The sequence below is a fragment of the Physeter macrocephalus genome, chromosome 11, assembly GCF_002837175.3.
Source record: "Physeter macrocephalus isolate SW-GA chromosome 11, ASM283717v5, whole genome shotgun sequence".
NCBI classification, from domain to species: domain Eukaryota; kingdom Metazoa; phylum Chordata; class Mammalia; order Artiodactyla; family Physeteridae; genus Physeter; species Physeter macrocephalus.
Window position 1 is genome coordinate 93,844,058 of NC_041224.1, and position 27,901 is coordinate 93,871,958.

Genomic DNA, 27,901 nt, shown 5'->3' on the forward strand with positions numbered 1-27,901 from the left:
AATTCTGTGGGGACAGTGGAAAGGATCACTTGAAATTGAGTCCTGCTTCAAACATTCCATCATAGAGGTTGCCCTATTCTTAAGTAGACTTGGAGGGCATTCAGCTGTTTTGCAGATGAGAAAACAGAGGCCCAAAGAGGTTAGGTGATGTGCTCATCAGTCTCCTTGCTGTCATCTCACTACATAGAAGACTCATATAGGCACAGGTGCTCCACCCTCCCATGGCTCAGAGGACCGGGAGTAACTGAGGTCCTGGAGCAAGCCAGTGAACTCTGGCTCCCTGCAGACTCCTGCTGTGTCTTGCTACACTGCTCCCTTCTTTGTGCCCAGCCCACCGTCACCAGAAGCCCTCACACCTCCCTTTGCCCCTTCTGACCAGGCCACAGGAGCCCCACACTAGCTGCCCTGAGAGGCCCTCTGTCAGGAAAGGTGCCCCTGAAAAGGGAAAGGGGTCTCTAGCTGGGGCGCTTGGCCTTGGAGGGGTTCCCTTAGTCAGTGGGTACAGGCAAGCTCAAAGAGAACGTGTGGACCAGCCTCCGGTGAGCTGGCTGCGTGAGTGGACCCCACCCTGCAGCAGAATAAAGAAACCCTAAGGCAGGAAAGTGGCTTATTTATAAAAGTGGCTATTAGAGCAAGAAGAGGAGAGAAGAGCTGAGGAGCACTTGAGGCCTGTTGGGGCAGGTTTTGACTACAGTACACGTTTAAAAAGTTGGCAGAAAAGATCAACTGTGCTGTCAGAATGGGGTGCTGAGGGGGTCCTGTAAATTGCTCTCTGTGGGTCTACCCTCTACCTTCTCTAAGGCATTTGCCAGCCCTTTTGACAGTGGGGAGCTCAGAGGAGGGGAGATTTGGGGGAAGGGATTTTAGGATGCCAGCATCTGTGCTCCCACTTCATCCTTAGGCTCACAGCCCCCTACACACACACACACACACACACACACACACACACACACACACAATTTGTCTGCTCCAGTCTTTTGATTTTTTTTCTTATTTTGGAAGAAGAGGTGTCACTTTGCCCCAAAGCAATAATTCCTCTCCTACCTCCCAACCTCTAGTCCCCACACAGTGCCTTGCATTTCTCCAGACTGAGACCTTCCGGGCCTCTGACCATGGCCACCTGGACCAAGGTTGGGAGGCGCGAATGGGCAGACAGCTGAGGGAGCCAGAAACAGGAAAGCTAGCGGTGAGGTATGGGGCCAAACCTCTGCTCAGCTGGGCAGTGGGCAGAGGCCCTGGGCAGGAGGCCTAGAAGTTCTCATGATGGTGGGAGAAACGAATCCCGTCCTGCCTGTTGATGAGCTGACAGGCCTTTTCCACATTCTTGGTCATGCCACGGGGGTCACAGCTAAACACCCCGATCTTCTGGACCTGTTGGAGGAAGAAGTGAAGGCTAGCTCAGCGTTCAGAGGGAGGGCTAGCTTCATGTTCATGTTAAAGACCAGCAAGAGTCCTTGGTGAGGACCATTCCATATTCCTGATGAAGCTTTGCTTCGTACCATGCATGGTGAGGGCTGCCTCAATGTTTATGAAACTAACTCAATTTTGGTAGACTTGCTCTCTGTGCGTCCAGCCTTTACCGTTTTCCAATACATTTGCTAGCTTCAGGTGCAAGATCAGTGTTTCCAATAGGGGCCAGCTTAATCAATGTCCAAGCTGAGGACAGTTTAGTGTCTCATTGAGGGCTAGCCCAGTTTTTATGAGAGTGTGGCTGGCATAGTGTTCGTGGTGAAGGTTAGCTTGGTGTCCAGGGTGAGGGCTGGACAGCATCAGTGGTAAGGATAACTCTGAGTCTATGGTGAGGAGCAGCCCAACCACCGAGCCTTTCCTTCTGGACAAGGCATCACGGCTTCAGAGGTGGCAAGTCCCTGCTGCCCGATTCCTCCCTTTGCCCCTCAGGGTGACTCACACCTCTCCCCTTCCATTCCATTACCCCACCAATATCCCTGGGGATGGATTCTCCTTCCCTTATGGAGCAGGTTTGGGAGCTTTGCTCAGACCCCAAACAATAAAGGTGAAGAAAACCTGAATATGGGGTGGGACTGACCTGTGCGTGGACCTCCTGCAGAGAGTTGAAGAAGGGCTCGAAGGAGGGTCGGCCAAAGTGGGTGATGGAGCTCAAGCCCGTGAACAGACTCCGGTTCAGCACCTTCTGGAAGTGCCGCTCACAGATGTACTGGGGGAGGGAGTAGAGGAGGAAGGTCACAGCCAGGCAGAGCCACGGTCAGCTCCTAGTCCAGATGGTCGTCCACCCACCTGCCTTGGCCATCCTTACCCTGTCAACCCCCATACCCACTGAGCTGCCCTGCCTGGCCGGCCCTGACGTACCAGCATGGTGGTCCTGAGGTCAAACTTCTCAGCCAGCTGGGTGATGTAGATGTGCACGGACACCAGGTCCTGGAGGTCGTTCTCCACCTCCCGGATGATGTCAGCCAGCCACTCAAACTGCCGCTGGGTCCGTGTCACCCAGATGAAGTAGATCTGGGGACAGGGCTAGAGCTTGGGACCCAGCTCATCTCAGGCTCCCTATACCCCAGGAATCACCACACCAATAGAACTCTTCTGGTCTCTAGCAGCTTGTGCCTCTCCCCAGATAGCCTGGGGAGGTGGAATGTATAGGGCCACAGGGCCGTGCTCTGAGGCAGGAGATGGAGTTGGCCCAGGGCACAGAGCAGTGGAAGTGAGCAATAGCCTGGGGCCATGAGAAAGGATCCTGTCAAGTGAGCTGAAGGTCTGTTGGGGTGAGAAGCAGCTTTCTCTTGCCGAGCCTGACCTTCCACTCCCTCCAGTGGGCCCTGCTCAGGCTGCTAGGCTCCCAACCTACAGGCTGCCCAGAGGGAGAGGGTCCCGCTAAGGGGTATGTCACAGAACAGCCTCTGGAAAGACCCAGCTGGCTGCCTGGAGTGGATGGGCATGGGCTCAGAGAGAGACCAGGGGAATGGAAGCTGCCCCGGGGGGGGACCCACCTCCAGCTTCTGACGGGGAGAAACGGGGCTGGCTGTGTGAGTTAAGAGGCAGAGACAGAGCTGGCACGGACAGAGGGGCAGGGGAGCTGTCTGTCACCCTCTGAGTGCTGACAGCATACAGGCTGGGCCTCTGCCCGCTGCATTCCTGTGGCCCTGACTCACCTGCCAGGCCCAGAGAGACAAGCAGGGGCCTGCCACCAGGGCCAGGGTGAGGCGAAGGGGCCTGGTGTGGAGGGGCCTCAGGGCCTGGGCTGTGTTCCTAGAGCCATCCAGGCCCGCCAGCCCTGCCTTGCTGCCTCCCCTCCTCTTCCTCTTGAGAGCAGGGACAGTTTCACTTGTGCCCCACCACAAGTGTGCCCTTCCCTCTCCCAACCCGACAGTGCTTCAAGTGCTGGCTTCCTCTCCAATGCTGCCTGGAGGGACTCTCGGAAGCACATCCTACGTGGGGCACCCCCTAACTGAGGGAAGAGCCTGGAAGGCATCAGCGAAACAACTCTGTCCCTTAGCGTCCAGGAATACCCCGACTCCCTTGGGGTCAGACCAACTCAGCCTTTCCCAGACCAGGGAGGCCAAGGACAGAGGCAGGAGACAGGTTCAGATGGACACAGTGATGGGGAGCAGGGGGCCAGGGGCCGGTGGGAGGAGGGGACACTCACCTTCCTACAGAACACTTGGCAGCTGACTGATGACTTGAAGACCAGGTCTTTGAGGATGGAGGCAAAGGGGGTGACCCCAATGCCCCCTCCCACCAGCACGGACACCTCAAACTTATGCCACTCCTGGTGGCCCTCTCCAAATGGTCCATCGAGGTACAGCTGCAGGGAGGGGAGTGGGTTTGAGTTAAGTTCGGCTACCACCATAGTTCTGAAGCCAGAAATGGGAGGCAGGGAAATGCAGGTAGGCGTATGGAGTGGGGAGTAGTGGGGGGCTTGTAGCATCATCTGGAAGAATCAGTCTCTGGATAGGGGAAGGGAAGAACACAGTGGGGAGTCTGGGGCAGCAGGACTGGGGCCTGCTAAGGGACTGTGGGAGCATGTGGTGTGTCTGGCCTGGGTCTGGGCACCTTTGGATGTTTGGCACAGCTGTCACCTGTCGGGGGTGAGTAGATCTCCCTGAGGTGGGTGGTCCAGGGCCCTGCTGCCCGGATGTGCGGGCTAAGCGTGTCCTCATGGGGCACAGAAGTCAGGGTGAAGGGGTGGCACTCTGTGGTCCCCAGAGCCAGGCAGGCGATCCGCACCCACTGTCCTGACTTGTACTCAAAGCCTTGGGGCCGCTGGAACTCGAGGTGGGTCACTCCTGAGGAGGGGAGGTGGGTGGGAGGCTGCTGTCCTGAACCCAGCAACAATGTGACCCCTAGAGAGTTCCCCAACCTGCAGCCTCAGCTCTGCTTTTGGAATATGACAGAGGAGGCCTCCCGTGATCAGAGGTCATTACTCCCCTCAGGCCACATCTACCCTGAGCGGGTGCTGGGCAGCACTGGGGTTGGTGGTCAGCAGGACAAGGAGCAGCCTGGCCTGGGCTCCTCCTCTCTCTGTTGTGAGAGAGGCTCAGGTTCCCTGGCAAAGAGCTTCTCTTACCAGCTCCCTGATCCCTACCACCTCAAGGACCCTGCTGACTCCACTGGGCCAGGCCAGGAGATTTCAAGGTCCAGGCTCTGCCCCTGGCCTGTCAGCTTCCTCAGTACCACCAGCCTGCTCCCCTGACAGCCTCTATGTTGGTACCTGAAGGCAGCAGCTCCGCCTTCACCACACTGATCTCCACCTTCTTCCGGCTCAGGCTCACCAGCTTGTCCCCCATACAGATAAGTACTGGGACCAGGAAGAAGATGTGGAAACGGGGTAGCTGGATCAGAGCGAAGCTGCCGTGAATGATGAGCTGGATAGAGCAAAGAGTATAGCTGAGATTCAAGCCACACTCACAACAGGGTCTGACCCCTGCATCCTTTCCCAGTTGGCCCATCCAATTCTCACCTCACCAGGTGCCATGTTCCTTCCAGGCTCCAAAACTTAACCTCTCCCAACCCATCCTCCAAAGCATTTATGTTAATAAGACTATTTGCATCTTCCTGACACCATCCTAGACCAAGCCACCTGGACTCATGCAGTAGCCTCCTACTTGGTCTTCCTCTGGGTTGCCCCACTGTGATCCATTCTCTCCAAGACAGCCAGTGTGACATTTTAAAGTTTGTTTTACCATGTCATTCCCAGCTCAAAAGGCCTCAGATGATTTCCCATTGCACCACAAGGCCTTGCAATGTTCTGGCCTCTACCTGCCAGCATTTCCCCCTCCCTGTTCTTCAAACACGGCAAGTCCTTTCTGCTTCAGGACTTTGCACCTGCTGCCCCCTCTGCTGGGAATGCCTTTCCCCTAGTTCTTCCCATCCATCTCATTTTTCAGGTCTCAGCAGAAACGCCACCTCCTCAGGCCTTCACCCAGCCCTCCCTGTCCCTTCTCCCTGTTAACTCCCTTCAGAGCATTGTCGTCATCCACGATACTTGTGTTCCTTCATCCATGGACATGTTTACTGTTGTTCTCCCCACTGGACTAGAGGAGTAGGGACTGTGTCCATTTCATTTGCCATGACACTCTCAGCTCCAATCAGTTTCTGCCTGGCACACGGTAGGTGCTCAGTAATTACAGAGTTAATGGAAGGAGTTTCCCCAATTTACCCTATCCCTTTGGAGACTAAGAACACCTAACCAGTCCCCCTTTTCCATGAAATAACTGACAGGTATTGTCCAGCTCCAGCCCTTTCCCCAACAAGCTGGTCTAATGTGGTCAGACACGACTTGCCCCCTTCTTCCCACTTGCTTGCTCCTGAGTATGGGCAGCCTGGCTCCCGCCTCCACGTCTTCTCAGGACCTGCTCACAGAGGGCTCACAAGTGACCAGACCCCGAGGTCTCCCTTCAGACTGCATTCGCTCCCGTGCTTGGCAGCCTGTGGCTCTAGTGACCACCCCCGCCTTGCCACTTCTGCAACAGTGCTCTACTGGTTCTCCCTCTTTCCCTCTCTGGCTGTTTACATTCTATCTCCTGCACTGGCTCTGCTCCTTCTCCCACCCCTAGTCCTGGGTGTTGCCCAAGCCTGATTTCCTCACCCTCTGCTCTTCTCTTTCTATGATCTCCCACCTGGCGCAGCCTCTCAGCTGAGCCACAGCCCTTCAGCTGCAGCTGCAACCTGCACAGGTCCGCCATGTCCTGCCACCACCTACTGCCCTGTTGGCCATTCATAGCCAGGCCCATCTCCTCTGTGCCCCGAATATTCTACCATCATTCCCACCTCTGCACCAGTGTTCATGCCTTTCTCCTTCTTTTTTTTTTTTTTTTGGCCCAACCAGGGATTCAACCTGGGCCCTCAGCAGGGAAAGCACACAGTCCTAACCACCGGACCTCAGGGATGTCCCTCATGCCCTTCCTTCCACCTGGAATGCTCTTCAGTTTCCACTCTGCCCTGTCAGACCTTAGCTAATCTCTCCTTAAGCTTAGCGCAAGTTCCACCTTCTCCCCAAAGTCTTCTCTAACCAGTTTGGCCCAAACGAAACTCCCTTCAATGAGCTCTTCTAAACTGACTGACTAGAACACTCAGCTCAGCAATTATCTGTTCATTTTGATCATTTCACATGCATGGCACTTATCTCTGCAGCAAATCCTCAGTTCCTGAGGGCAGAGCTTAGAGTCTCCCCCTCCTCTGCTGGGCCTAGCACAGAGCAAGTATATACTAGACCCTCAACACATAACAGTTAAGGTGAACTCTGGTTCCTCATTCAGCTCTCCATTCCTTCAGCTGAGTGTTACCCAATTCTTGAAACTTTCCCCACAGAGCTAACTCAAACCTCCTTGGGCTCTTCTCTGAATTGGCTCCAGTTTTCCCAAGGTCCTCTTTCATTATGGAGCCCACGCCCACCCCCAAGGCTTTCTGAGAATCCAAGCAGGCTGAGAACAATGTCAAGGTGACTTCATACTCCTTTGTTTATACACCTTGTTCGGTGTTGGCTCTACCTTTAAACCACAAAGCTGCTGCAGGGTCATGGTTGACTGAGGAGCCTGGGGAACAGCCTGCCAGCTCAGTTTCTGCTGTGCTAACTCCACCCTCTACAGCCTGGATCAGGAGCCTGGACACCCTTCCCCAGGGTCTGCTCCACACTGGGGTCGTTTACTTGTAACTTCTCTTTCTGCCAGAGGTCAAGTGGCCATACCTGAGATAAACAGGAAGGCAGCAGGTGCTTCTGGATCCCCCAGTGATCCCCACAACCGGGGATAAATCAGAAACCGATCTTTGTCTCAGGGAACCAGGCTGGCCACTCTTCTGGGTCTCCCATCTAGTTCAAAAAAGCTGCTTTATCACCAGAAACAAGACCATCGTTTCCACCCCTAACAGAAACAGTAACCCAGATGCTAGGGCTCCACCCATTATCAGGAACGTTGGGAGGGAGGCATAAATTAGCCACAATTTCCAGAGAAACAAACGTCATCAGTTCTAGGAAACACCCTAAGCCCAGGCTGGATAGTCATCTTCAGAACCATGAAGTGCTGAGCCTCAAGCAGGATGGAAGCAGACCCTCCTACCTACCAGTGAAGACAGACTGCACCCCAGCACCAGCCTGACCCAGGCAATGATGACCTTTCTCCCTTGTCTCAGGACAAAGGAGACCCCTGTGTGCAGCTCTGCCTGGAGCCAGGTGATAGGGCAGCCATCTGGGCTCTGCACTTCTTGAATGCTGGCAGCCAAGCTATCATCAATGGGGACATCAGAGCATTGGGACTTGGTTTAACTTCTCAGCAAGGCCCTCAGGGTGCCCTTCGGGGAAATGCCTGTGTCTGTGAGAAAGGCAGGCCAAGTAGAGCCATGACATAGGGGCATAGATCAGAGTCATCTCTGTAACTGGCCAGCTGAAGCAGCTGAGGACAAAGCCAGGGAAAGGTGAAAAGGGAACAGGAGAGAAGAAAGGAGGGAATGTGAAGGAAGGGAGGCAGGGGCCCAGGTTAAGAAGGAAAGGGGTGAGGTGGAGTCTTAAAAATCCATTTTATCAACAGTCCAATGAAGACATTTTGGGCAAGTTCATTAACTTTACAGGTGGCACTTAGCTAGCTGGATGGGGTAGCTAACACCCCAGAAAACAGGATCAGAACCAAAGTGGCAGAACCTATTTAAGGTAAGTTTCTCTTTAAGAAGGTGACGCTCCCTTGAATGCAGACAGTCCACCCAAGAGCCCAAACCACCACCCAAAGTAGGGAAAGACTGGCTGGGCAGAAATGATGTGGGGTGTCTGGAAGGAATGCAGATCAGCCTGGTAAGGCTGCTACTACAAATTCCATGCCAGGGAGTCAGTCTTCCAAGTGCCGCATATTGGGTCAGCCTACCTGAGAGCCCCATACTATAGTCTCCACCTTTTGAGAGAGACACGGAGAAGTGAAGAGGATACTTGAAATAACAAAGGGGATGGAGAACTGATGTCTCAGGCATCACTGCCTCCCTGGGAACATCTGCCCAGACTCCGCTGGCCTGGTTCACAGCCTAAAGCCCTCACCAGCACGTAGAGCAGGATGTAGCAGTGGTGGGTCAGCCAGAAGCCCCGGAAGCTGCGGCGTCGGAAGTGGTGGGAGGCGGAGACGTACATGATGGCGAGAACCAGGAGCAGCATGACCCCCGTGAGACCTGCAGATGAACATGGGGTGAGGGCAGAGGAGCAGGCTGTTCTGAGGCTGCCAGGGTCCCCTCTCCACTCCGCAGCTCCAGGCAGGGGGCGGAAAGCCCAGCATCCTTCCCTCCTCCTCTCTCCGACACCACTGATCACAGGTACCTTTCATCTCAACAGACCCTCCTTGTCCTCCGTGGACCTCGTCATGATTGTTATTTTTCAAGCACCTGTGTCATTACTTGTTTTACGTCTGTCACTTTCTTGACTCTCAGGTCCACAAGAACAGGGACCAGGCTAGGCTAGTTCACCACTGCACCTGAGTGCCTAGCGCAGGGCCTGGCACACCATGCGCCTTATGGACATGTGTGCTGAATGAATGAATGTACAGGGCAGCTATTCTGAGCCCTCTGGGTGGAACTCTGGACATTGTAGGCCCTGCCGTCAGGGAGTCAAGGCTTGGCCAGCATTCTACCTGCGCTCTACCTGGCAGCCACAGCACCAAGCACGAGCACACTGGCACCGTTAGTGAGCGAGTGGGACCACACTGTCGCTGATCATCACCAGAGCCCCCCTGGATCTGGCCCAGACCTGGTGGGAGATCGCTCCTCTCAAAGGGGATCCCAGGCTAGGGGTGCACAGGAGGGCACTACTGGAGCCATTCCAGATAACAGCCCCTCAAGTGATCAAGGAGGAGAGAGGCAGAAGTGAGGAAGATTAGAGCCCTGTAGTGTGGAAAAGTAGAGGTCAAGAAGGGATCTAGCCAAAGCCTGTAAAGTCCTGAATGGAGAGAAGGGCATAAACGCGGCCTGATCCACTAAACCCCAGTGTGCAGGAGTTAGCAAGCACTCTCTGAAGTTCAAAGCCGATCGTTTTAGGATTTAAAGAAAAATAAAAAACAACACGCTGTGTTTCACAGAAAGGAGTGTAGAAAACGTGTTACCCCAAGGAGGGAACAGAGTGAAAATATAAATAGCTTCAAGAAGCATTTGAATAGATTCACAGCTAATAGCTCTAAAATGGGTGATTATGGGGAGTTAGGAATATGCCCCTAAATAGCTCTTGTCAAGACAGACTACAGAATGGAGGGGGAGAGGGGGAGAGAGTGTCCACCAGGCTCCACAAAGAGCCTGGTCTCTCCCCCATGCAGCTGGGGCATAGCATTCCTCAAAGTCACTGTCATGGTAAGTGTGTGTGTCGGGGGTGGAGGGGTGTACTCCCGTTCCTCAGAGGGAGGGACTAGTTCAGAACTGGGGCAGAAGCCCAGCTAAGCTCCTGAGAGAAGGCCTGGAATGCAGAATCTCCTACTGCCCAGGAGAGCGCTCAGGGCAAGGGCAGAGCCTGGCTCACCGTGAAGGCTATGAGGGCCGAGTGAGAGCGACTGGGCTGCCTGTGGCAGATAGAACCCAGAGCCTGGAACTCAGAGCCAGGCCCAGAAATTCACGGAGCAGAGAGGGCTCTCACCTGGTACGGTCTGGAAGAACCACCAGTAACACTTCTGGGGGAACTCGGACCTGAGGGTTAAGGAAAGCAAGGTTGGATCCTGTGAGGAGATGTCTGGGACCTCCAGAAAGGATCCTCCAGAGGAGGCACCCCACACCAGCCACCAGTCTCCCTCTCTGCGACTTGGGATTGGGACTCAGGCTGGTCATTGTCCTATAACTTGGAGGGTGACACACTCCTCTGAGCCAAGAGAATTTCTGCAAAGAATTCCAGCCCCTTCACGCCCGAGCCAGGCCACACACACGCACACACACACACATACACACTCCTCACCTGTTGTCATGGAAGAGGCCGGGGAAGAGGCAGGAGAGGATGCTGAGCAGGCTGATGGAGAAGAGGTAGACATTCACCACATGGCCTGTACTGTGTAAGGCTAAGGAAGACCAGACAGGGTGGGGTTGAGCCTGGGTCCAGCCCACTGGGGGGTGCTCAACCCATTCAGCCCAAGCTCTAGGACTCCAGCCAGCCAGAGTTGGGGGCCTGAAAAAGGACCCTAGGGATCTGGACTTACATTCTTTAATAAACCTCCTGTTCCTCCCCTGCCCCATATACACACCATCCATGAAAACAGCCACATGCGTCTGAAATTATACCATTAGAAGTTCATTCCTTTGGTTTCTCTCATAGAATTACGTGTTTTTGTTTGTTTGGCTCACCAAGAGGCTTGTGGGATCTTAGTTCCCCGACTAGGGATAGAACCCGGGGCCCTGGCAGTGAGAGCATCCAGTCCTAACCACTGGACCACCAGGGAATTCCTCAGAATTATGTTTTAAAACATAAAACCTGGGAGAGCTCACACATTATGTGCACTCATTCTGGAGTGTTAGTAACTTGTCAGTGGGAGGCTGGTAAGGTGGCCTCGAGAGCGTGGGGCAGTGAGGGGCTCGTGAGCTTACTTCACACCACTGCGGCGGCCACCGTCATCCTATGAAAGGACATCTAAGACTCACACTCAAATTACGTGCAGGTAGAGAGGAGGGGGCTCTCAGAGGAGGGGGAGTCTGCAGGGGGAGGGAGGACGTGGAGAGAATCCTCGGGACTCCCAGGCCCTGCTGGCGAGGACGATGGCAGTGGAGGCAATGAGGCAATGGGAGTCCACGGCGGCGTCGAAGGGCACGTAGCGGTTGAGAAAGGTCTCTCGCAGGAAGGTGATGAGGTTGCGGCACATGGTGAGCAGGATGTAGGAGAACATGAAGGAGAGGCTGGCCGCCGTGCCTCGCGACAGGATGATGCCCACGAGGGTGGTGTCCGTGATGCCTACGTGATGAGCCACAAAGGCGAAGTCTGCGGAGGGCCCAGTCGGGTGAGCTCAGCGCAGGCGCTGGCTGGCGGCTACCATTGCAGGCAACAAGCCTCCTGTGCTCTCCATTCCAGCAGGCTCCTCGCGCACCCGGAGGCCCCGCCCCCAGGGCTGTCCGTCACTCACAATAGGCCCCACCCCCAGGGCTGTGGCTAATTGTTAAGACCTGTCCCTTCACGGCCGTCACTCACAGTAGGCCCTCTCCAGGAAGAGAACCCCGGCGATGGGGATAGAACACGGCCAGGCAGCCGATGTGGCGCCGGTAGCTCTCGACGAAGCGCTTGAACTGCTGCACCGTCTGGTGGCCACGGTTGCGTTGAAACTTCTCTCGGTGAGCCTCGGTGAACAGCAGGGGCTGGAACAACATTACCCTGGGAGACAGGAAGTCTCGGCTCTCTCTCGGCCAAGGACCCGATGCTAATGTGGACCCGCTCTCTAGAAGGGAGAAAGGTGCATCTAGTTACTCAAGCCAAGTAGGGTTCAGACCCCAAAGGCTCCTCAATACCATACTCCTCAAGTGGGCTGTCAGTGCGGGGACGGCCTCGCAGGTGGTCACGCGGTCACCTTTCCCCTTCCAGTCTGTAGCTCTCAACTCCCATCAGCTCCATTCTCACCCTTTACTGGAGACTCAAAGGACACTTCCTCCAGGAAGCCTTCCCTACCTCCCAGGCAGAGGTGAGCACTTCCTTAAGCTCTGAAGGCCCTTGCTCTTATCACCATTATAACATTAATCGGACATTGTAACTATCACTGTACCAGACTCTCTTATCAGACATTTTTTTTTTTTTTTTTTTTTTGCGGTACGCGGGCCTCTCACTGCTGTGGCCTCTCCCGCTGCGGAGCACAGGCTCCGGACGCGCAGGCCCAGTCGCTCCGCGGCACGTGGGATTCTCCCAGACCGGGGCACAAACCCGTATCCCCTGCATCGGCAGGCGGACCCTCAATCACTGCGCCACCAGGGAAGCCCTTATCAGACATTCTTGGGCAGGGATTATTCATCCTGCCTGCACCCCCAGTGCCAGCACAGTGCCTGGCACCAAGTAATCAATGTATGCATGCTGAAGGGATGGATGAACTGCCTGGGCTTAAGGGGAGGAGCAGGTGTACTTCTTGTCAAACCTCCGTCGAATTTCCTGGGGAGGGTCTGTGTCCATGGGGCACTGCATTCTCCATGTTGTCAGCCCCAACTTGACATCGGCGCCCCTTCGGGGACAGTGAGCACTCACCCTGGGAGAGGGACTGGGACAGGAATGCAGGCGATAGGATAGGACCTTGGCCACCTGAGCCACTTGGTCCTCTGCTGTCCCATGTCTGCCTCCACACCAGTCTGTTAAGGAAGGGTCAGAGCTCTCAGCCAGGGGACAACAGGATTCCCACAGAGACCTAGCAAGAGAATGAGTCAGATCCTGGGGCCCCCACCAAGGTGTCAATACAGTTGTGCCCTTCAAGAGGGCATCTGATTCAGGCAGCAGGTGAGTGCTGAAATCCAGCAGGCTGTCTGCTCTCCCCCTCCCACAGGGCTTTCTCTGCCTTTTTCTAATTTGCGTGAAGGCGCTATTTGGGCTAGTGAGGGCCCTGATCCCAGTCATTCTGGGGAAACAAAAAGCACCTCCCTGACCCCAGCTCTCCCTCCAACATTCCCAGATGAGGGTTCACCAGAGCTTCCCCTGGCTGATGTATGAGGCTCGCTGGCAGAGGTCCTTGATGACTTCAGGCACCTCCATCCCTGCAACGCAGAGCTGGGTTAGCAAGAAGCTCAGGGCCCAGAGCCCAGGAAGACCTAGCTCAAATGCACAGCACCCACCCCATGGCCAAAACTGTAGAGGATCCCTGGCCAGTACCCTGCCTCTGGGTGTGCCAGCCTCAGCCTGTGCCCCCAGTGGGAGCAAGACCCCACCACAGATGGGTAGGGAGAAGGCTTGAAACAAAGTTGGCCAGGCAGGTTCCCTTGAGTGTGTGTCCACTTTCAGTCCCACATCTGGCACTGGTATCAGGCTTGTGGGATTGGGCTCAGGAACTGTACGCAACCTGCCTGCTAAGACCACTCAGCCACAAAACCCTGCTAAAGACCCTCCAGCTTAAAAACTCCCAGGAGTTCAATGTAGAATCTAGTTAGTACATATATGGGAGATCACTGTAAAATTCCTTCTACTTTTCTGTGTTTGAAAGAACTCATGATAAAATGTTTGGGGTGGAAGGAACCCTCCCAGGAGCCACCAGTGCTGAGGGGCAGGGCAGGACTGAGCTGCAAATCCAGGATCTCACAGGAGGCCTGGGAGTCTCCAGGTCACTTCCAAGTGCAAAACCAGTCTTGAAGATTACCCTGGCTATAGACCAGGGTAAAAAGCTGAATTTAATGAGATGAATGTTTAAAACAAGTATAGATGTCTATCCTCTCAAATGGTTTGGCAAACAGCAAATGTGGCAAAAGGGTAACAAATGGCAAATCTAGGTGAAAGGTAAAGGGATGTTCCTTGTAATACTCTTACACCTTTTCTGCAGGTTCAAAATGTTTCAAAGTGAAATATAGAGGAAACAACAAAGCACAACAATAATTAAAAGCAAAGCAAAATAGTACTCAATGCTAACTCTCTACTTAATTCTCAACCCCCAAGCCTGGTCCTCCCCTCCACTCCAGGGACTGGATGTCCTCAGGACTCTAGCCTCAGCTCACTTCCAGGCACCTGTCCCTGTTTTGCCCTCAGGCCCAGGTGCCTGCTGCCCTGGCTGCCTGGGAAAGGTGGAAAATTGCAGAATCAGGAGTGCTGGGTCTGTGCTCTACCAACTCTCCTCCTCGCCAGGCAGGAGAAGCCCTGCCCAGAGGCGCAGCTGTGTCTTGTACAACTCGCCCCTTGCCTCCATCTGGGCTGCTCAGCCCTCCAAATTCTCATAACCCTGGGAGGGGCTGGGTTTGGTCTCAACATGCCCCAGTGAGAATCCCAGGTTGTGAAGACCTTAACAGCCCAGAGCAGGCCACAGGCAGTCACTCTGCCTGCTACCTGCCCCCTCCTCACCCTGACTCTAGCCCCTACACACCTGAGTCAGACACAGGTCGGGCAGGAAGTAGCGGAACGGAAAAAGAAAAGTGGGTCTCCATATACTCAGCAAACATTTAATGAGCACTCCTCCAAAGGATAAAGTGGCAAAAATTATCAGAGCACCCCACCACCACCAGACACCACAGCTGAAGTGGGTATGGCTCGGGCAGGGCTGTAATGAGGAGACACTCTTCCCCCTTGACCTGGGGACCAGGCACTGGGACCTTTGACAGCAAAGCAGAATTCCAGTCTCCATCCCCCACCCCATCCATCCTGACCCTGCCCACCCCACCAGCAGGGCTGCACTATGACTTTTCTGGGCCCTAGGCACTACTGTCTTCCTGCATTAAAAATAAATAAATAAATAAAATTATATTTTACAATTATGTTGGTATAAAGAAGAATATAATTCAGGCTGGATACATTACATATTTATCATTATTATTATATTGCTTCTTTTCTTTTGATTTTAAAAGAAATATAAACATTTCTCTGGGCTCCTCAAAGTATGTGGGCCCTAGGCATGTGCCTGCTGTGTCTCATGGGTGAGTCAGCCGTGCCCAGCAGGCCGCCCCACCTTTGACCCAGAGCTGGGTGAGGCGGAGCTCGTTGTCGTGGTCCCGCAGCATGAAGTGGAAGTCCTCCCACGTCAGCTCCTGCTTGTCCTGGAAGCCCGACTCCCGGAACGTGGACTCCACCACCTCGGCCGGCTGGGCCTTGGACAGGCAGTTGTTGGAGATCTCGATGAAGGACCTGGGCGGGGGAGGGGAGCCATCAGGCCCCGACAAGCGGCCTGGGGCCTAGATGCAAGGGCCCGCTGGCCATCCCACCAGGCCTCCAGAGCAGAACCTACATGGAAGGGCCCTGGCTGGCCAAATCCCAATCAGCTCCTTGTCACAACAGCCTCTGGCTATGTGGGTGAGGAGGAGGAGGCCCCTGCTCTTTACCCTCCTCTCCCTCCTTCACGTCCCACCTTGTTCTTCCCGCAGTCCCTGCTCCGCCCACTCTCCCGGCTGTCCCACAGGACCAGCCTCAGCATTCTGATGAACTCGTCCTTGGAAATGAGGCCATTCCCATCAAAGTCATACATGTGGAACGTAAGGGGAGACTTCTCCTCGGGGGAGCCTTGGAGAAGGAGGACCCCATGAGAGCCCCAGCCCACCTGCCTAAACCCCAGGCTGGCCAGGAGGGGCCTCACACTAGAGTGACCCACTGCTGGACGCAGCAAGGGGTCGCTCTGCTTCCTGACCCCTGCCTGGGCACTCCCAGATGTCTGCCATGACTGGAGACCTGGCCCTAGTGCTTCCCCATCTCCCACAGGTCAGCTGCACTGCAGCCCCTTCCATCTTCTCCTATCTGGACAATCACTCCCTCCTCTCCCACCTTTCATGAAGACCACCAGGGTGTCCAGGAACTCCCGAAAGGACAGGTAGCCATTGCCGTCCTTGTCGGCCAGAGAAAACATGGACTCCAAAACATGTCCTGGGGCTTGAGGCCCAGGGACTCAGCAAACTTGGCCCGGCTCAGCTCACACGTCAGGGCCTCCCGCACCTTCTGTGATGAGTCCAGGGGCAAGGTCCCTGCGTCCGCCTGGTCGATGACCAGCACCTGCACTCGGGCAGCAGCAGAGGGAGGGGGAGAAAAAGACAAGACTTCCTGGACTTGAAGGCCAGTGGAGGCTTTTGGCACCACCTTTTAAGGTGTCTGCCCAGCACCCTCTCCCCTAAGCACTACCCCATTGGCTCTGTGGATGGTCCCTGGGGCCATCTGTTCTACAGAGCCCTGGGCCCTCTGCATTAGCTGATTGGACCAGGGATGCGCACTCGACCCAAGCAAAAGATCTGGGATTGGGACTGAGAGGTCCCAGGACTGTCTTGACCTGAGTGCTTTTAAAAAAACAACCACGCTTTTCCTTCAAGTGCTCAGAGACACAGAGACAGAAGGAAGCGGGGGCACAGAGAAAACAGAGGCAGTCTGAGACAGGAGTGGCCTTATTTGCTGACAGCTTTCCCTTTCCTGGTCCTTTCCCAGCCAGGTCACAGCCCTCCTTTTGGACTTCCTGAGACACCACCATGTCCTCAGAGTCAACTGACCCTTTGTCACTGCTAGCCTGAGCAGGTTTCTCTTACCTCCAAAGGACTTTTGACTGAGAAAAAGCCTCGGCTGGGTTGAGAAGAAGCTGGGCTGGGGCAAGGGGAATGCTCATCACAGGCCACCTCCAGCCCCCCCTCCCGGGGGTTGCCCCAGCATAAGAACAGACGGTGAGGGAAGCAGGCCACAACACCTGTTTTTCCTGCCTGTCAACTGGGGCCCCCTAGTCCACGGTTGGCTCTGACTTCATGAGCTAAACTTCGTTGCTTCAAGCAAGGTGCTTTAGTGGAAAGAGCCTGGGGCTGGAGGCAAAAGAGCCGGGTTCATGTCCCAGCTCTGCCACCCACTCACTGCATGACCTCAGGTAAGTCTCTTCAGTTGTCTGGCATTCATTTCCTCACCTGCCCTACTTGTCTCACAAGGTTATTGTGAGAATCAGTGAGAGGTTGTGTAGAAAATGTTTTGAAAGCTGAAAGCACTGAACAGATAGAAAGTGTTGGCAGCTACCCCTACAATACAGTAACACACCCTCAGCTCCTAGCATGGGGAGTTCCCAGAGCCCTGATGGGTCCTGAACTGAGGGGAGGTGCCCAGGTCTTGCCCAGGCCCTGGCAATGTGTCACCCCGGTGGAGGGGGTAGTCCCTCCATTCTCGTGCATACACAGGTTCAACCTGTTGGTGGAGTGAATGACATGTCATGTGCCTGGCACATAACGAATGACCACTAAATGGTAGCTTCCCTCATAAATCCTCTCCCCAGCCAGCCAACCCTGCTCCTTCTCCTCAAACCTCAATTTTCTGCCCTTCTACTGGGCGCCTCTGCTCAGTCCTTCATGCTCCTTTCTTCTGAGCCAAAATTTTTCCAACTTCTTCTTGAGTGCCTGCCAAATCTTACCTCCACCATGACCTTACACCAGCCTGAAGCCTCGCTGCCTTTTCTGAACCCTTAGACCACTTATTTCCCGGGCCTCTTTTGTAGCTGTCATTCTTCCCAATTATTTTCCTTTCTGTGCTCATCCCATCTTCCCAGTTGGATGACAAACTCCTCCAGTGGGGACCCATGCTGTATTTATCTTACATCTCCCAAGGTTCCCCTCTCCACTATTCTGCTCCCAGGCTGCCTTCATTTTTGTACCAGATAGGGACTCAAGTCCTTGCATTTCTCTTCCTATCTTGTTTCCCCACATCCTCCCTACAGTCTCAGAAATCTGCAAGGTGGAAACTAATGTTCCACTGAGGCCTCTGCCAACGGCACTGCCCCAAGGAAGGGTGACCAAGGGCTCTCACTGCTCCCATCTTACCCTCAGTTTCTGCAGCCATTTGGGCAGGATGAGCTGAGTGAGGGCAGAAAAGTGAGCAGCCATGAGAAGAGAAGTAAGTGACCCTTGCAGATAAACCCCTTCCCGGGCATTGCCTCCCTGGAGTCTCACAGATGAGGGTGGGCTTGGGAAGGGGCAGGAGCATCTCCTTACAGAAAGGTAGGTGACTTGGTGCAAATCACAGTAGATGTGATTGTTAGCTGAGAACTCGGGGCTTCTAACTTTCTCTGGAGTCACCCCATGGCCTCACACAGGTAAGGGCACCACCACAGGCAGACACACACGGACAGATCCGATCCCACATACACACCCGGGAGAAAAGGTGCCTGAAAAAGGTCTCCAGGAGATGGCTCCGCTGCTCCTGCGTCACGGCGGCCCTCATCAGCTCCTGCTCCCGCAGCTCCCACTCCTGGAAGCTCAGCCCACTCTCCTTCAGAGGCCCCCGGAGGTTTTCCAGCATCACCCTCCGCTCTTCCCCCAGGTCAGATAGCAGAACCTACGGAGGGGGCAGTAGGGAGAGCAACCACGCATCAAGGCCTCTTGAGGCCACAAGCTTTACATGAATTTTGTTGCAGGGCGGCAGGGGGAGGCAGGGGGCGGGCGGCACTGGAAAAAGCACCCTTGCAAAAGAGATACTGTCATCTCCCGGGCTCTGTGGGGTTAAGTGGAGTGCTTGTAGATGCAGAGGCAGCATTCAAAGGCACATCTGCAAAGCCATTCTTCCCTGTCTATTCCATACTGAGAAGGGAGGGGAAGGCAGGAAGGGCAGAGGATGGAGGGGACCAGAGCCAGACAGAGTCAGAGCCGAAGATCAGCCCCTGACTGAGCTCACTTCCGGAATCCCTAACAGTTCACTGGATCCTGCAATCAGGGCATAGGAAAGAGGGCCCAGCCTCTTCTAAGTACTCTCAGCTAGGACCTGCCAGGGCACCCTTAGAAAGGGAGGAGGCAGACCCTGTCTACAAGAGTAAGAAGGGACTGTGGAGACCGTGTCGTCCAGCAAGCTCAGAGCAGGAAAACAGTGTTCCAGTTTCTCTATCTGGTACTACAGCTGGGGACTAGAAGCCAGAAACCCTGCCTGGCCCAGGGCTCCCGCCCCTCCACTCGGCTGCCTCCATGGCTGTGGCTGTGGACAAGGAGCCAGGGGCCAGCTAGGCCGTACCAGGTCATACTCCTTGCGGATCCTGAGCAGCAGGGCGCGGCATCCCCGCGGTTGCTGGACAGGATGAGGTGGACCTGCTGCGGGGGCCTCAGCTGGACGGTGCGGAGCACAGAGAGCCTGCCATCCACCACGTGGATCTGCCCGGGGTTGCAAGTGCACGAGCAGAGGCCGGCAGGGCTCCTTGCGGACTTGCCATTCTGAGGCTGGAGAGAGACAGGGCTGGGTCAGCTGGGGCCCCCTGCCTCGGGGAGGAAGAGGGCGGGCTCAGGGCTGGAGGAAGACCAAGGCCTCTAAGCTCCTTGTCCTTTCTTGGGTCCTGAAGGTCGTCCCCTCCCTGACAGTCCTGCTGTGCCTCTAGCCCGTGAGAAGCGTAATAACTACCATGTCCTGAGTGTTTACTATGTGTCCAACACTGTACCAGGTGCTTTGCATGAACTGCTTTATTTAACCTTCATAAATCTATGAAGTAAGTGCTATTATTATTATGTTACAGATAAGAAAAAATAGGTTTAGAGAGATTAAAAAGTTTGCCTAAAGTCCAGTAGCCCATAGGGGTGGAACCAAGATTCTAATCCTCAATGAGTGCAGACTCTAGACCTTCATTAATGACTTCTCTGTTGCCTGAAATTCCAGGGTGAGACACCACAAAGCAGCAGTTCCCAGGAATTTGTGCCTCACAGTAAGCCTGTGAAATACAGGCAGGGTCCCGTGACTACTCCCCGCGAGTCAGTCACATTCTCTTTTTTTAGGACCATTAGCAGGAGCTAAGGAGGATGGAGGACTCCTGGTCCAACTTCTGCCTAATGCCCCTGTGGCTCTTCCCGCCTGCCCTGGCCTGCCTGGAGGTCTAGAAAAGGGAGGCCTTTGCCTGAGGCTGCTGAGGGAGGTGGGGATGTAGCCTGCAGTCACGTCCTCCCCACCCGCACCCTGGCCAGCCCCAGGCCTACCTTTCATGCTCCCCACAGCTTCTCAGACACGATGCTCTGGCGGTTCTGGCCCTGGAGCCTCTTTAAATGTCTCCTCCAGAGCTGGGCAACAGTCCAGGCACTGAGCAGGCTCACTGAGAGGGCAGAGAAGGTGGGATGCTCAGAGGAAGGTGAAGGTCTGGAGAGATCAGTGGCTTCTTTCCCAGGCTCCTTTCCTTGGCAAGACTCCCTGCTTTCCCCACCTCTTAGGTTACCCATTCAATTGTCTCAAATTATGAAGCTCCCTTGGGGGCAGCTGCTTTGCATCCCATGGGAAGCTTTGGGTAGCATCTAAGGTGCCTGCCCAGCCTCCTCTGCTTCTATCACTCAGATCCCTTTCCAGCCAGAAACTGAGGCCAGAGTCCTTGTGCCAGAGACTAGACCCACTCCGCCAGTCTGCGGGTCGACCCAGACACAGCCATGGCAAAGACTAAGTCCAAGCCTTTGCCCCAGCAACTACATCCCAGCTCTGGTTCTTAAGCAGGGATTTGCCTCTGACAGTTTCCCAGGCCCAGGCTCCTGCAAATTGCTGTGGATTGTGGATTTCCCATGGCTCCTGACCAATCAGGGCCCTTCACGGGACCCCAGAAGAATAGGAAGACATTTCTCCCTGGAGCTGACTTACGTGCAGGTTAGACACTTCTCATGTCCCTCCTGCTCTGATGTTTTCTTCATCTGCTCAGAGGAACAGTACTCTGCATGGTTGGTTGGTCGTCATAGATGGAAACACTCCAACACCACCACCCAGCTTACACCTCTCACCCAGCCCCACACTGCCCATCATTTTAACCCAGGGGGAAGCAGCACAGGATCCCGATGGTGACCCCGAAGCTAAATCCACTGCCTTCAAAATAGTCCTGCATGACGGGGGGAGCACAGGCTGGCAGGCCCTCTGTGCTGAGCTGTCTTGGCTGCAGGCAGGGGTCTCCTGGGGAGACAGAGGAAGCTACAGGCCTGGGGGTGCTGGGCCACAAGCTTTAGGACAGGATCACTGAGGAGGTTAGGGTGGTAGAAAGAGTTCTGGGTAGCAGAGGGGAGGGGGCTTCTTACCCCTGCCGTTGTACCAAGAATGTGGCATCTGCCTACTAGGGTAACAAGTGGAATACAAAATGAACCTCAACCTGTCTCTCCATCACACGTACATATGTACACACACACAGACAGCCCTTTCTTTCCTCATCACTACATTGGGATTAGATATCCTTAGGATAGTCTCACTGCACTCGGCCCTCCTAATATTACAACCATCCTGGCCAAATGTGAGCCTCCTCACCAGGTCTCTCTGCGTCTCAGTCCTGCCTGCACTTGGGCACCTGGTGGAATTGTGCAGAAAGGACCGTACATAGCTGTATGTGGCCACCTTGGTGCCCAGAACCAAAGTTCCCAAGGGGAGAACCATAGCTCACGCCCCCGTTGGAGTCTACTATCCAGCCACACTGAACCAAGCCCACAGCTGAGGAGGGATGAGGCGCCAGATCCCAAAGCCCGCCAAGTGCCCCCCCGGCCACTCACCAGCATGCCAGGAAAGACATTGGGCTGCAGGGCACCAGGGTTCACGTTGGTGACAGCTACTAGGACATCCTGTAGGGAAGTGTTTCTGACCTCTGCAATCTCTTTTTCAGAGAACAGCCTGGGGGTGGGAGAGGTGGGGAGCTGTTGAGGTGGGAGAGAGATGCAGGCTCCCAGGCTGAGGAACCCAGATGCAGGAAAAGATCCAGAGAGCTTGGGGAGGGAGGGGTGGGCCAGCTGGGAATCAAGGGCCCATGGGGCTGTTTACAGGCAGAGGGTCTGGGGCCCAGGCCGAGGTAGAGTCTGAGGTGGGAACCTAGGCAGGCCTCACCCATTCCTGCTGTTCTCAAACCAATAGTGGTCGCCATCCCGCAGTCGCACAAACTGATGGAGGACGATGGTGCTGAGGAGGGGTCCAGGGTCCCCATGGCTCTCCAGGAGCCCCCGGGGAGTAGCTCCAGCCAGAACAGGTCCTGGTTGTACAGGGCAGCTGTGGCCTCCAGCACCTGGGGCCAAGAAGGGACAGGAGTGAGTGCAAAGACCTGGTACCTGCCCGCCAGCCAAGAGGCTGCTCCCAGAGATCAGCCCCAGGGATAATCATAATAAAGGACAGGGACAAGTCATCACTTACTATGCCCTGGGCACTGCTCTGAGTGCTCTCTGTAAGTTAACTCATTTATGAGAACTCTCTCATAGATTCAGCTGCTTATTTTATATAGCTGGAATAAAACAGACAGTCAGTCCCCTATGTTACTTGTTCTTGAAGAGGTATGAAAGTTGAAGAGTCAAAATCAGCACAAAAGTTGAATGGTAGAATGATCTGTTAGAAAAGGTTTCTATTCTTTAGAGTTTAAAAAAAGTTTTTGAAAATCAAATCCCTGCATATACATTGCCTTTTAGAGACAGTGTTCAACAGTATATGAGCAGTGTTGTCTACCTGACCTTTACTTTAGTTCTTTTCTCCACTATATATATATATATACATATAAAGCAGCAGAAGCAGAAGCAGCAGAAGCAGAAGCAGCAGAAGTATATCTCAGAGATATTCTCTGGGGAGGAGAAGCCTTTCAACTCTCCACGCTGCCCCTCCTCTCCCCACAGACACACAACTGCCACGCCCGTATGGCACTGGCATGCGAAGAGCTGTCGTCTACACATACACAGCCAAACAGACATTTATATATATATATATATATATATGTATATATGTATATATATATATATATATGTATATATATATATATATACACACATATATATATGGCTGTGTTGGGTCTTCATTGCTGCACATGGGCTTTCTCCAGTTGCCGCGAGCGAGCAGGGGCTACTCTTCGATGCGGTGCGTGGGCTTCTCATTGCGGTGGCTTCTCTTGTTGTGGAGCACGGGCTCTAGGCACGCGGACTTCAGTAGTTGTGGCTTGCGGGCTCTAGAGCACAGGCTCAGTAGTTGTGGCACACGGGCTTAGTTGCTCCACGGCATGTGGGATCTTCCTGGACCAGGGCTCGAACCCATGTCCCCTGCATTGGCAGGTGGATTCTTAACCACTGCGCCACCAGGGAAACTCTCTCTACAATATAAATAAGCACTTGACCAGCTTAATTCCAATGAGGCCCAACTGAAGTTAAAGATTCTTTTCTAAAATATTTTTTAAAATAAATTTATTTATTTATTTTTGGCCGCGTTGGGTCTTCGTTGCTGCGAGCAGGTTTCTCTATGTGCGGTGAGTGGGCGCTACTCTTAGATGCGGTGCGTGGGCTTCTCATTGCGGTGGCTTCTCTTGTTGTGGAGCATGGGCTCTAGGCACGTGGGCTTCAGTAGTTGTGGCCCGCGGGCTCTAGAGCGCAGGCTCAGTAGTTGTGGTCCGCGGGCTCTAGAGCGCAGGGTGGCTTCTCTTGTTGCGGAGCACGGGCTCTAGAGCGCAGGCTCGGTAGTTGTGGCTCGCGGGCTCTAGAGCGCAGGCTCGGTAGTTGTGGCTCGCGGGCTCTAGAGCGCAGGCTCGGTAGTTGTGGCTCGCGGGCTCTAGAGCTCAGGCTCGGTAGTTGTGGCTCGCCGGCTCTAGAGCGCAGGCTCGGTAGTTGTGGCTCGCGGGCTCTAGAGCGCAGGCTCGGTAGTTGTAGCTCGCGGGCTGTAGAGCACAGGCTCAGTAGTTGTGGCTAGCGGGCTCTAGAGCGCAGGGTCAGTAGTTGTGGCTCGTGGGCTCTGGAGCGCAGGCTCAGTAGTTGTGGCTCGCAGGCTCTAGAGCGCAGGGTCAGTAGTTGTGGCGCACCAGCTTAGTTGCTCAGTGGCATGTGGGATCTTCCCGGACCAGGGCTTGAACCCATGTCCCCTGCATTGGCAGGCAGATTCTTAACCACTGCACCACCAGGGAAGTCCAAAGTTAAAGATTTGCTACCTTTGGCATAGCTGGTGATTCCTATCTACCTATTGATTTTATAAAAGGTTACAAGTCTCATGTACATATCACTTCTTTAGAGCCTTTCAATTCTCTACTTTCCAACAATGTTATAAAATAGTAAGGGCAAACACAATAAAATAGGCACCCACTTGTAGAAACAGTGCTGTGCCAAGATGTTAAGGTGGCCAAAACTGGTCTGTTGGCTGGCAGGCAATGCCATTTGCCCAGGGGGTAGCTCAGGGTATGACAGCTGACTCCCCAAAAGCAGCTCGAATATCGGTGCATGAAAGTATAGTTTGTTCCTGAGTCAAGGACCTTCTAAACCCATTTAGGGAGTTGCTGGGAAGAGTAAATGAGATGAACCCTATTAAGTGCCTGGCATGCAACAGATGCTCAATAAACATTCGCTGGATCTGCACAGTCACAGAGTCTAAAGCCTAATCCTGCTGGTCTGGTAACCTCCATCCTGGTGTGTGATACTGGGAAAAGCGACCTGGGTGAGCCCTGCCCCTCTCACCAGGTGTTTGTCTCTGATGCATGTGTTTCGCCGCCCATCTTCCGTGTCTCAAGCCAGTGTGCCCTGGACCTCCCACCCTGCCCTCTGGGTCCTGACCCCTCCACACAGTGCCATCACTCCGGAAGAGTGCAGGGTTGACGTCCTGCCATCTGGTAACTGGAGGCAGGCCCAGTGTTGCCCTGGCCTTCGTGTAAGAGGGCAGGCCCAGATCCCAGCCCGGCTGCAGGCAACTGGCCAGGTGGTCTGTGTGGGAAAACTTCAGTGGCCCAGGCCATAAATCGGGATGAGATACCAAGTCTGAGGGAGCTCCTCTAGCCCATTCCCCAGGCTCCAATCAGCCCCAGCGGGACCTGAGCTATACAGAGGGAGCCATGGTCAGCAGGTCAGAAGCTCTCTCAGCAGCGAGAGAATGCAGACTCCCAGCCCTGGGCACCCCTCCCTGCCCAACTCTGGAGCTCCAACTGAACTTCTTCCCAGGGGCCAGGCATACACAGCCTGCAGGGACAGCCTCAGCCTCACCTCACACGTCCTCAACCACCACATGGTCCTCTCACTCAGCAATCTGGGAGGCCATGCCCAGCAGTAGCGAGTCCACATCTTCAGCTCTTTGTAGGTTTGGGTGCTTTGGGGGTGGGGAGAAGAGAGGGGCATGGCTAATGAGGCCAGCAGTTGGGCAGCCAGGCTCCCTCAACCCCACAGTTCATGTCCTGGGCCCACCCAGTCCTGCTATTTGCTCCCAAACTGCGGGGCCATTGCTCCTCTACAGGTTGATTCCCCACTCAGGGTGCGCAATGTCCCCATCCAAAGCTCATGCTGCTAGGACACATGTCTCCACAAGCACAAGGAACCGAAAAGTTTGCTTCTATTTTAGGAAACTCAATGGTATGGTTGACAAAGGCATAGATCTAGGTCTTGGTCCTTGCTCGGTTAGTAACCAGCTGTGTGACAGGACCTCTCTGAAATCAGTGTCCTGCCCTTAATAAAAAGGGCCTTAGGGATTAATAAAATAAAATAAGTAAAATAATAAAAAGGTATTAGCAGGACACTGAGGTCTCTTTCAGCTCAGCTCCATGACTCTGATTCTATGCTTGCCTCTTCCCTCTTTCCTCCCACCGCCTTCCCCCTTTATGAACACTCTACACAAAGTACCTGATTTTGCTTTAAATTAATGGTCAGTGCTCTTTACCCATACTGGCCTGGACAGATGATTCCTGGTAATCTCTCAGAATTCCTCTCTCCACCTTGCCCTCCCCACACGTTCACATTCACACACTGCCCTGGTGTGTCTAACTGGGAAGTTTCCTTGGGGGCTGGGATGGCTGGGGTACTCCATTGCCTACAGGGGACCCAGAGTCGTCAAGGGAGAAGGAAAACCTAGAAGGAAGTGATAGATGTAGAGCCACATCTGCACAGGCCCCTGCTGTGCCTCACACAGCCCTGAGGTGGGCATGGAGGACTGGCGTTTGACGGTGTATAGCTACCTGGTCATCTCAGACAGTCGGGAGGGGAGATGGCTGGGGTGCCCCAGGCTGCTCCCTCTACCCCAGCCCAGCCCAGCTGGCTGCCTCAGTCCTACTGCCCCTCTTCACCACACACCCTCACACACAAACACACACACACCACAACACCCCCCCCGCCACATATGTGTCCCCAGCCCTGACCTCTCGGCTCCAGTAGCTACTGCAGACCAGGAGAGCTCTGGAGACACTTGAGTTCCTATTGATGACCCCCTGGAAGTGGCAGCTGGCATTTCTGAAATGCAAGGAGCAGGTTAGTGGTGACCGAGGCTCTGAAGCCCTAATGTCAGGCATCAGCTCTGGTCTCCAAGGCTAGAGCCAAGGGCCCAGGCTATTGCTTCCTTGAGGTGGTGTGTGGTCAGGGTAGGTCCTGAACAACCTGAATTTTTGGAAGGTCCCTCTCCCCACATCAGACCAAACGTCTAAAAGTGTATCCCTTATTTCACCATGTTTCATTCTCTCTCTCTCAATAGATAAAGAGATAGAGGTAGATAAACTGTCAACTGAAAGAAAAAATGCACAACATAAGAGTTGTGAGTTTCAATTTTATTCAGGAACCTTACTGAGGACTATAGGCCAGGAAACAGCCTCTTAGTAGCTCTGAGGGGACTGCTCCAAAGAGGTAGGGGGAGAACCCAGTATATATAGGATTTGGGCTAGGGAATGGGTGCAGTCAAATATACATCTCTGTAAAAGGTTACTGCTAGTCACAAGGATCAGATATCTCAATAAATGGTTTTTGTGTTTTTCTAGGTATGGGAAGATGCAACAATCTGGGTCAATTAAACTTTTTTCCTGAGATATCTCTAACTATCTAAGGGGTTTGTTTTTCCAAAGCACCGAGTGTCTTATCCTGTTTTTTGCCCCAAATTCCTTTTCAGGGTGTACTGTTAGAAGGTGACTGCAGTGGCTAATGACCTGATCCTTGTAGAGCTGGATGGTGGGCAACATTCTTTACATATATTTTTATATATGTAAATTAAAATATTTTAAAAAGGATTATTAATCGTTCTTTTGAAATTACTTGTCTATGGATAACTCAATTACTACAATTTCTTGGCCATCATCAGCCATATCCAGAAATTGGTCCAGAGTAAAAATAATCTAATCCATGAACTGTTTAAACTTATAATGCAACTGTAAAAAAAATAGACTGCATGCTTTATTTTATATACTTTTAATTTAATATGTATATTTTTAAGTTTCCTTTGCATTATTTTGGAGTCAATACTTTTCTTCAGCTCTCACACATTTTTATTGTAATTCCCTCCAAAGGCTTACAAGCCCCACTTCCTGTCCTTATAGCTAAAAATATCCCCAGTGTAGTGTCAACACCTGAGGTTCAGACCTGCGGGCTTTGTGACTCACCTTCTGAACCTCAGTTAGCCCGTCTTTAATTGGAGGATTAATATCTAAACCAGCTGCAGAAAAGTGGACAGTAAGGTGCTCAAAAACCACAATGATGTATCTTTTTAAACAACTGTTGTTCTTCTTTCCCTTCATATTCACTGTTCCCTGGGGAATGGGCACACTTCTGATTGATAAGCCTGCCCTGAGGGCTCCTGAGGCAGATTTTTCTCAATAAACACCACCCCTCCAAACACACAAACATCTGAGCCCCTCCCTCACCTCATGTAGACGCCAGGGGGCACCATGGTGGAGAAGAACTACTCAGAGGCCGCCAGGAACTCCGGAGAGATGCTGGGGTCCAGGAAAGGGCGGTACTCTGTCCACAGGGGTAAGAAGAGAAATAGGCTCTTTACCCTCACACACTCTCGTCATATGAACCCACCTGTCTTCTTTGTCCTATGGATCCTGACCGCCCTCCCCCTCCGCAAACCGCCCTCAGCGCAGGTGTTCCCCCAACTCCCTCACCTGTGTAATTCGGCGGTGCTTGCTGCAGGAAGCTGGGCAGCCACTCATACATTGCGATGTTCTGAGGGTCAAGAGAGGGGGAAATGGGAGGCCAGCGCTGGAGCAGC

General features: G+C 53.7%; 1 protein-coding gene across 1 annotated transcript; it reads right to left on the reverse strand.

Annotated features, from left to right (window-relative positions):
• Positions 1-1,248: 1,248 nt before the first annotated feature.
• Positions 1,249-27,589, reverse strand: DUOX1 (dual oxidase 1). Its single transcript, XM_024116818.1, is given in 32 exon segments — positions 1,249-1,371; positions 2,048-2,176; positions 2,329-2,481; positions 3,623-3,781; positions 4,030-4,262; positions 4,688-4,841; positions 8,495-8,622; positions 10,067-10,116; positions 10,379-10,478; positions 11,159-11,389; positions 11,597-11,633; positions 11,635-11,776; positions 12,513-12,644; positions 13,062-13,131; positions 15,021-15,196; positions 15,475-15,568; positions 15,827-15,916; positions 15,919-16,051; positions 18,164-18,349; positions 19,016-19,054; positions 19,057-19,161; positions 19,163-19,234; positions 19,963-20,075; positions 20,771-20,908; positions 21,493-21,504; positions 21,507-21,610; positions 21,821-21,929; positions 21,932-21,995; positions 24,509-24,699; positions 24,922-25,024; positions 26,064-26,154; positions 27,549-27,589. Coding segments are annotated over 32 exon segments (3,687 nt in total). The 5' UTR covers positions 27,575-27,589.
• Positions 27,590-27,901: the final 312 nt, after the last annotated feature.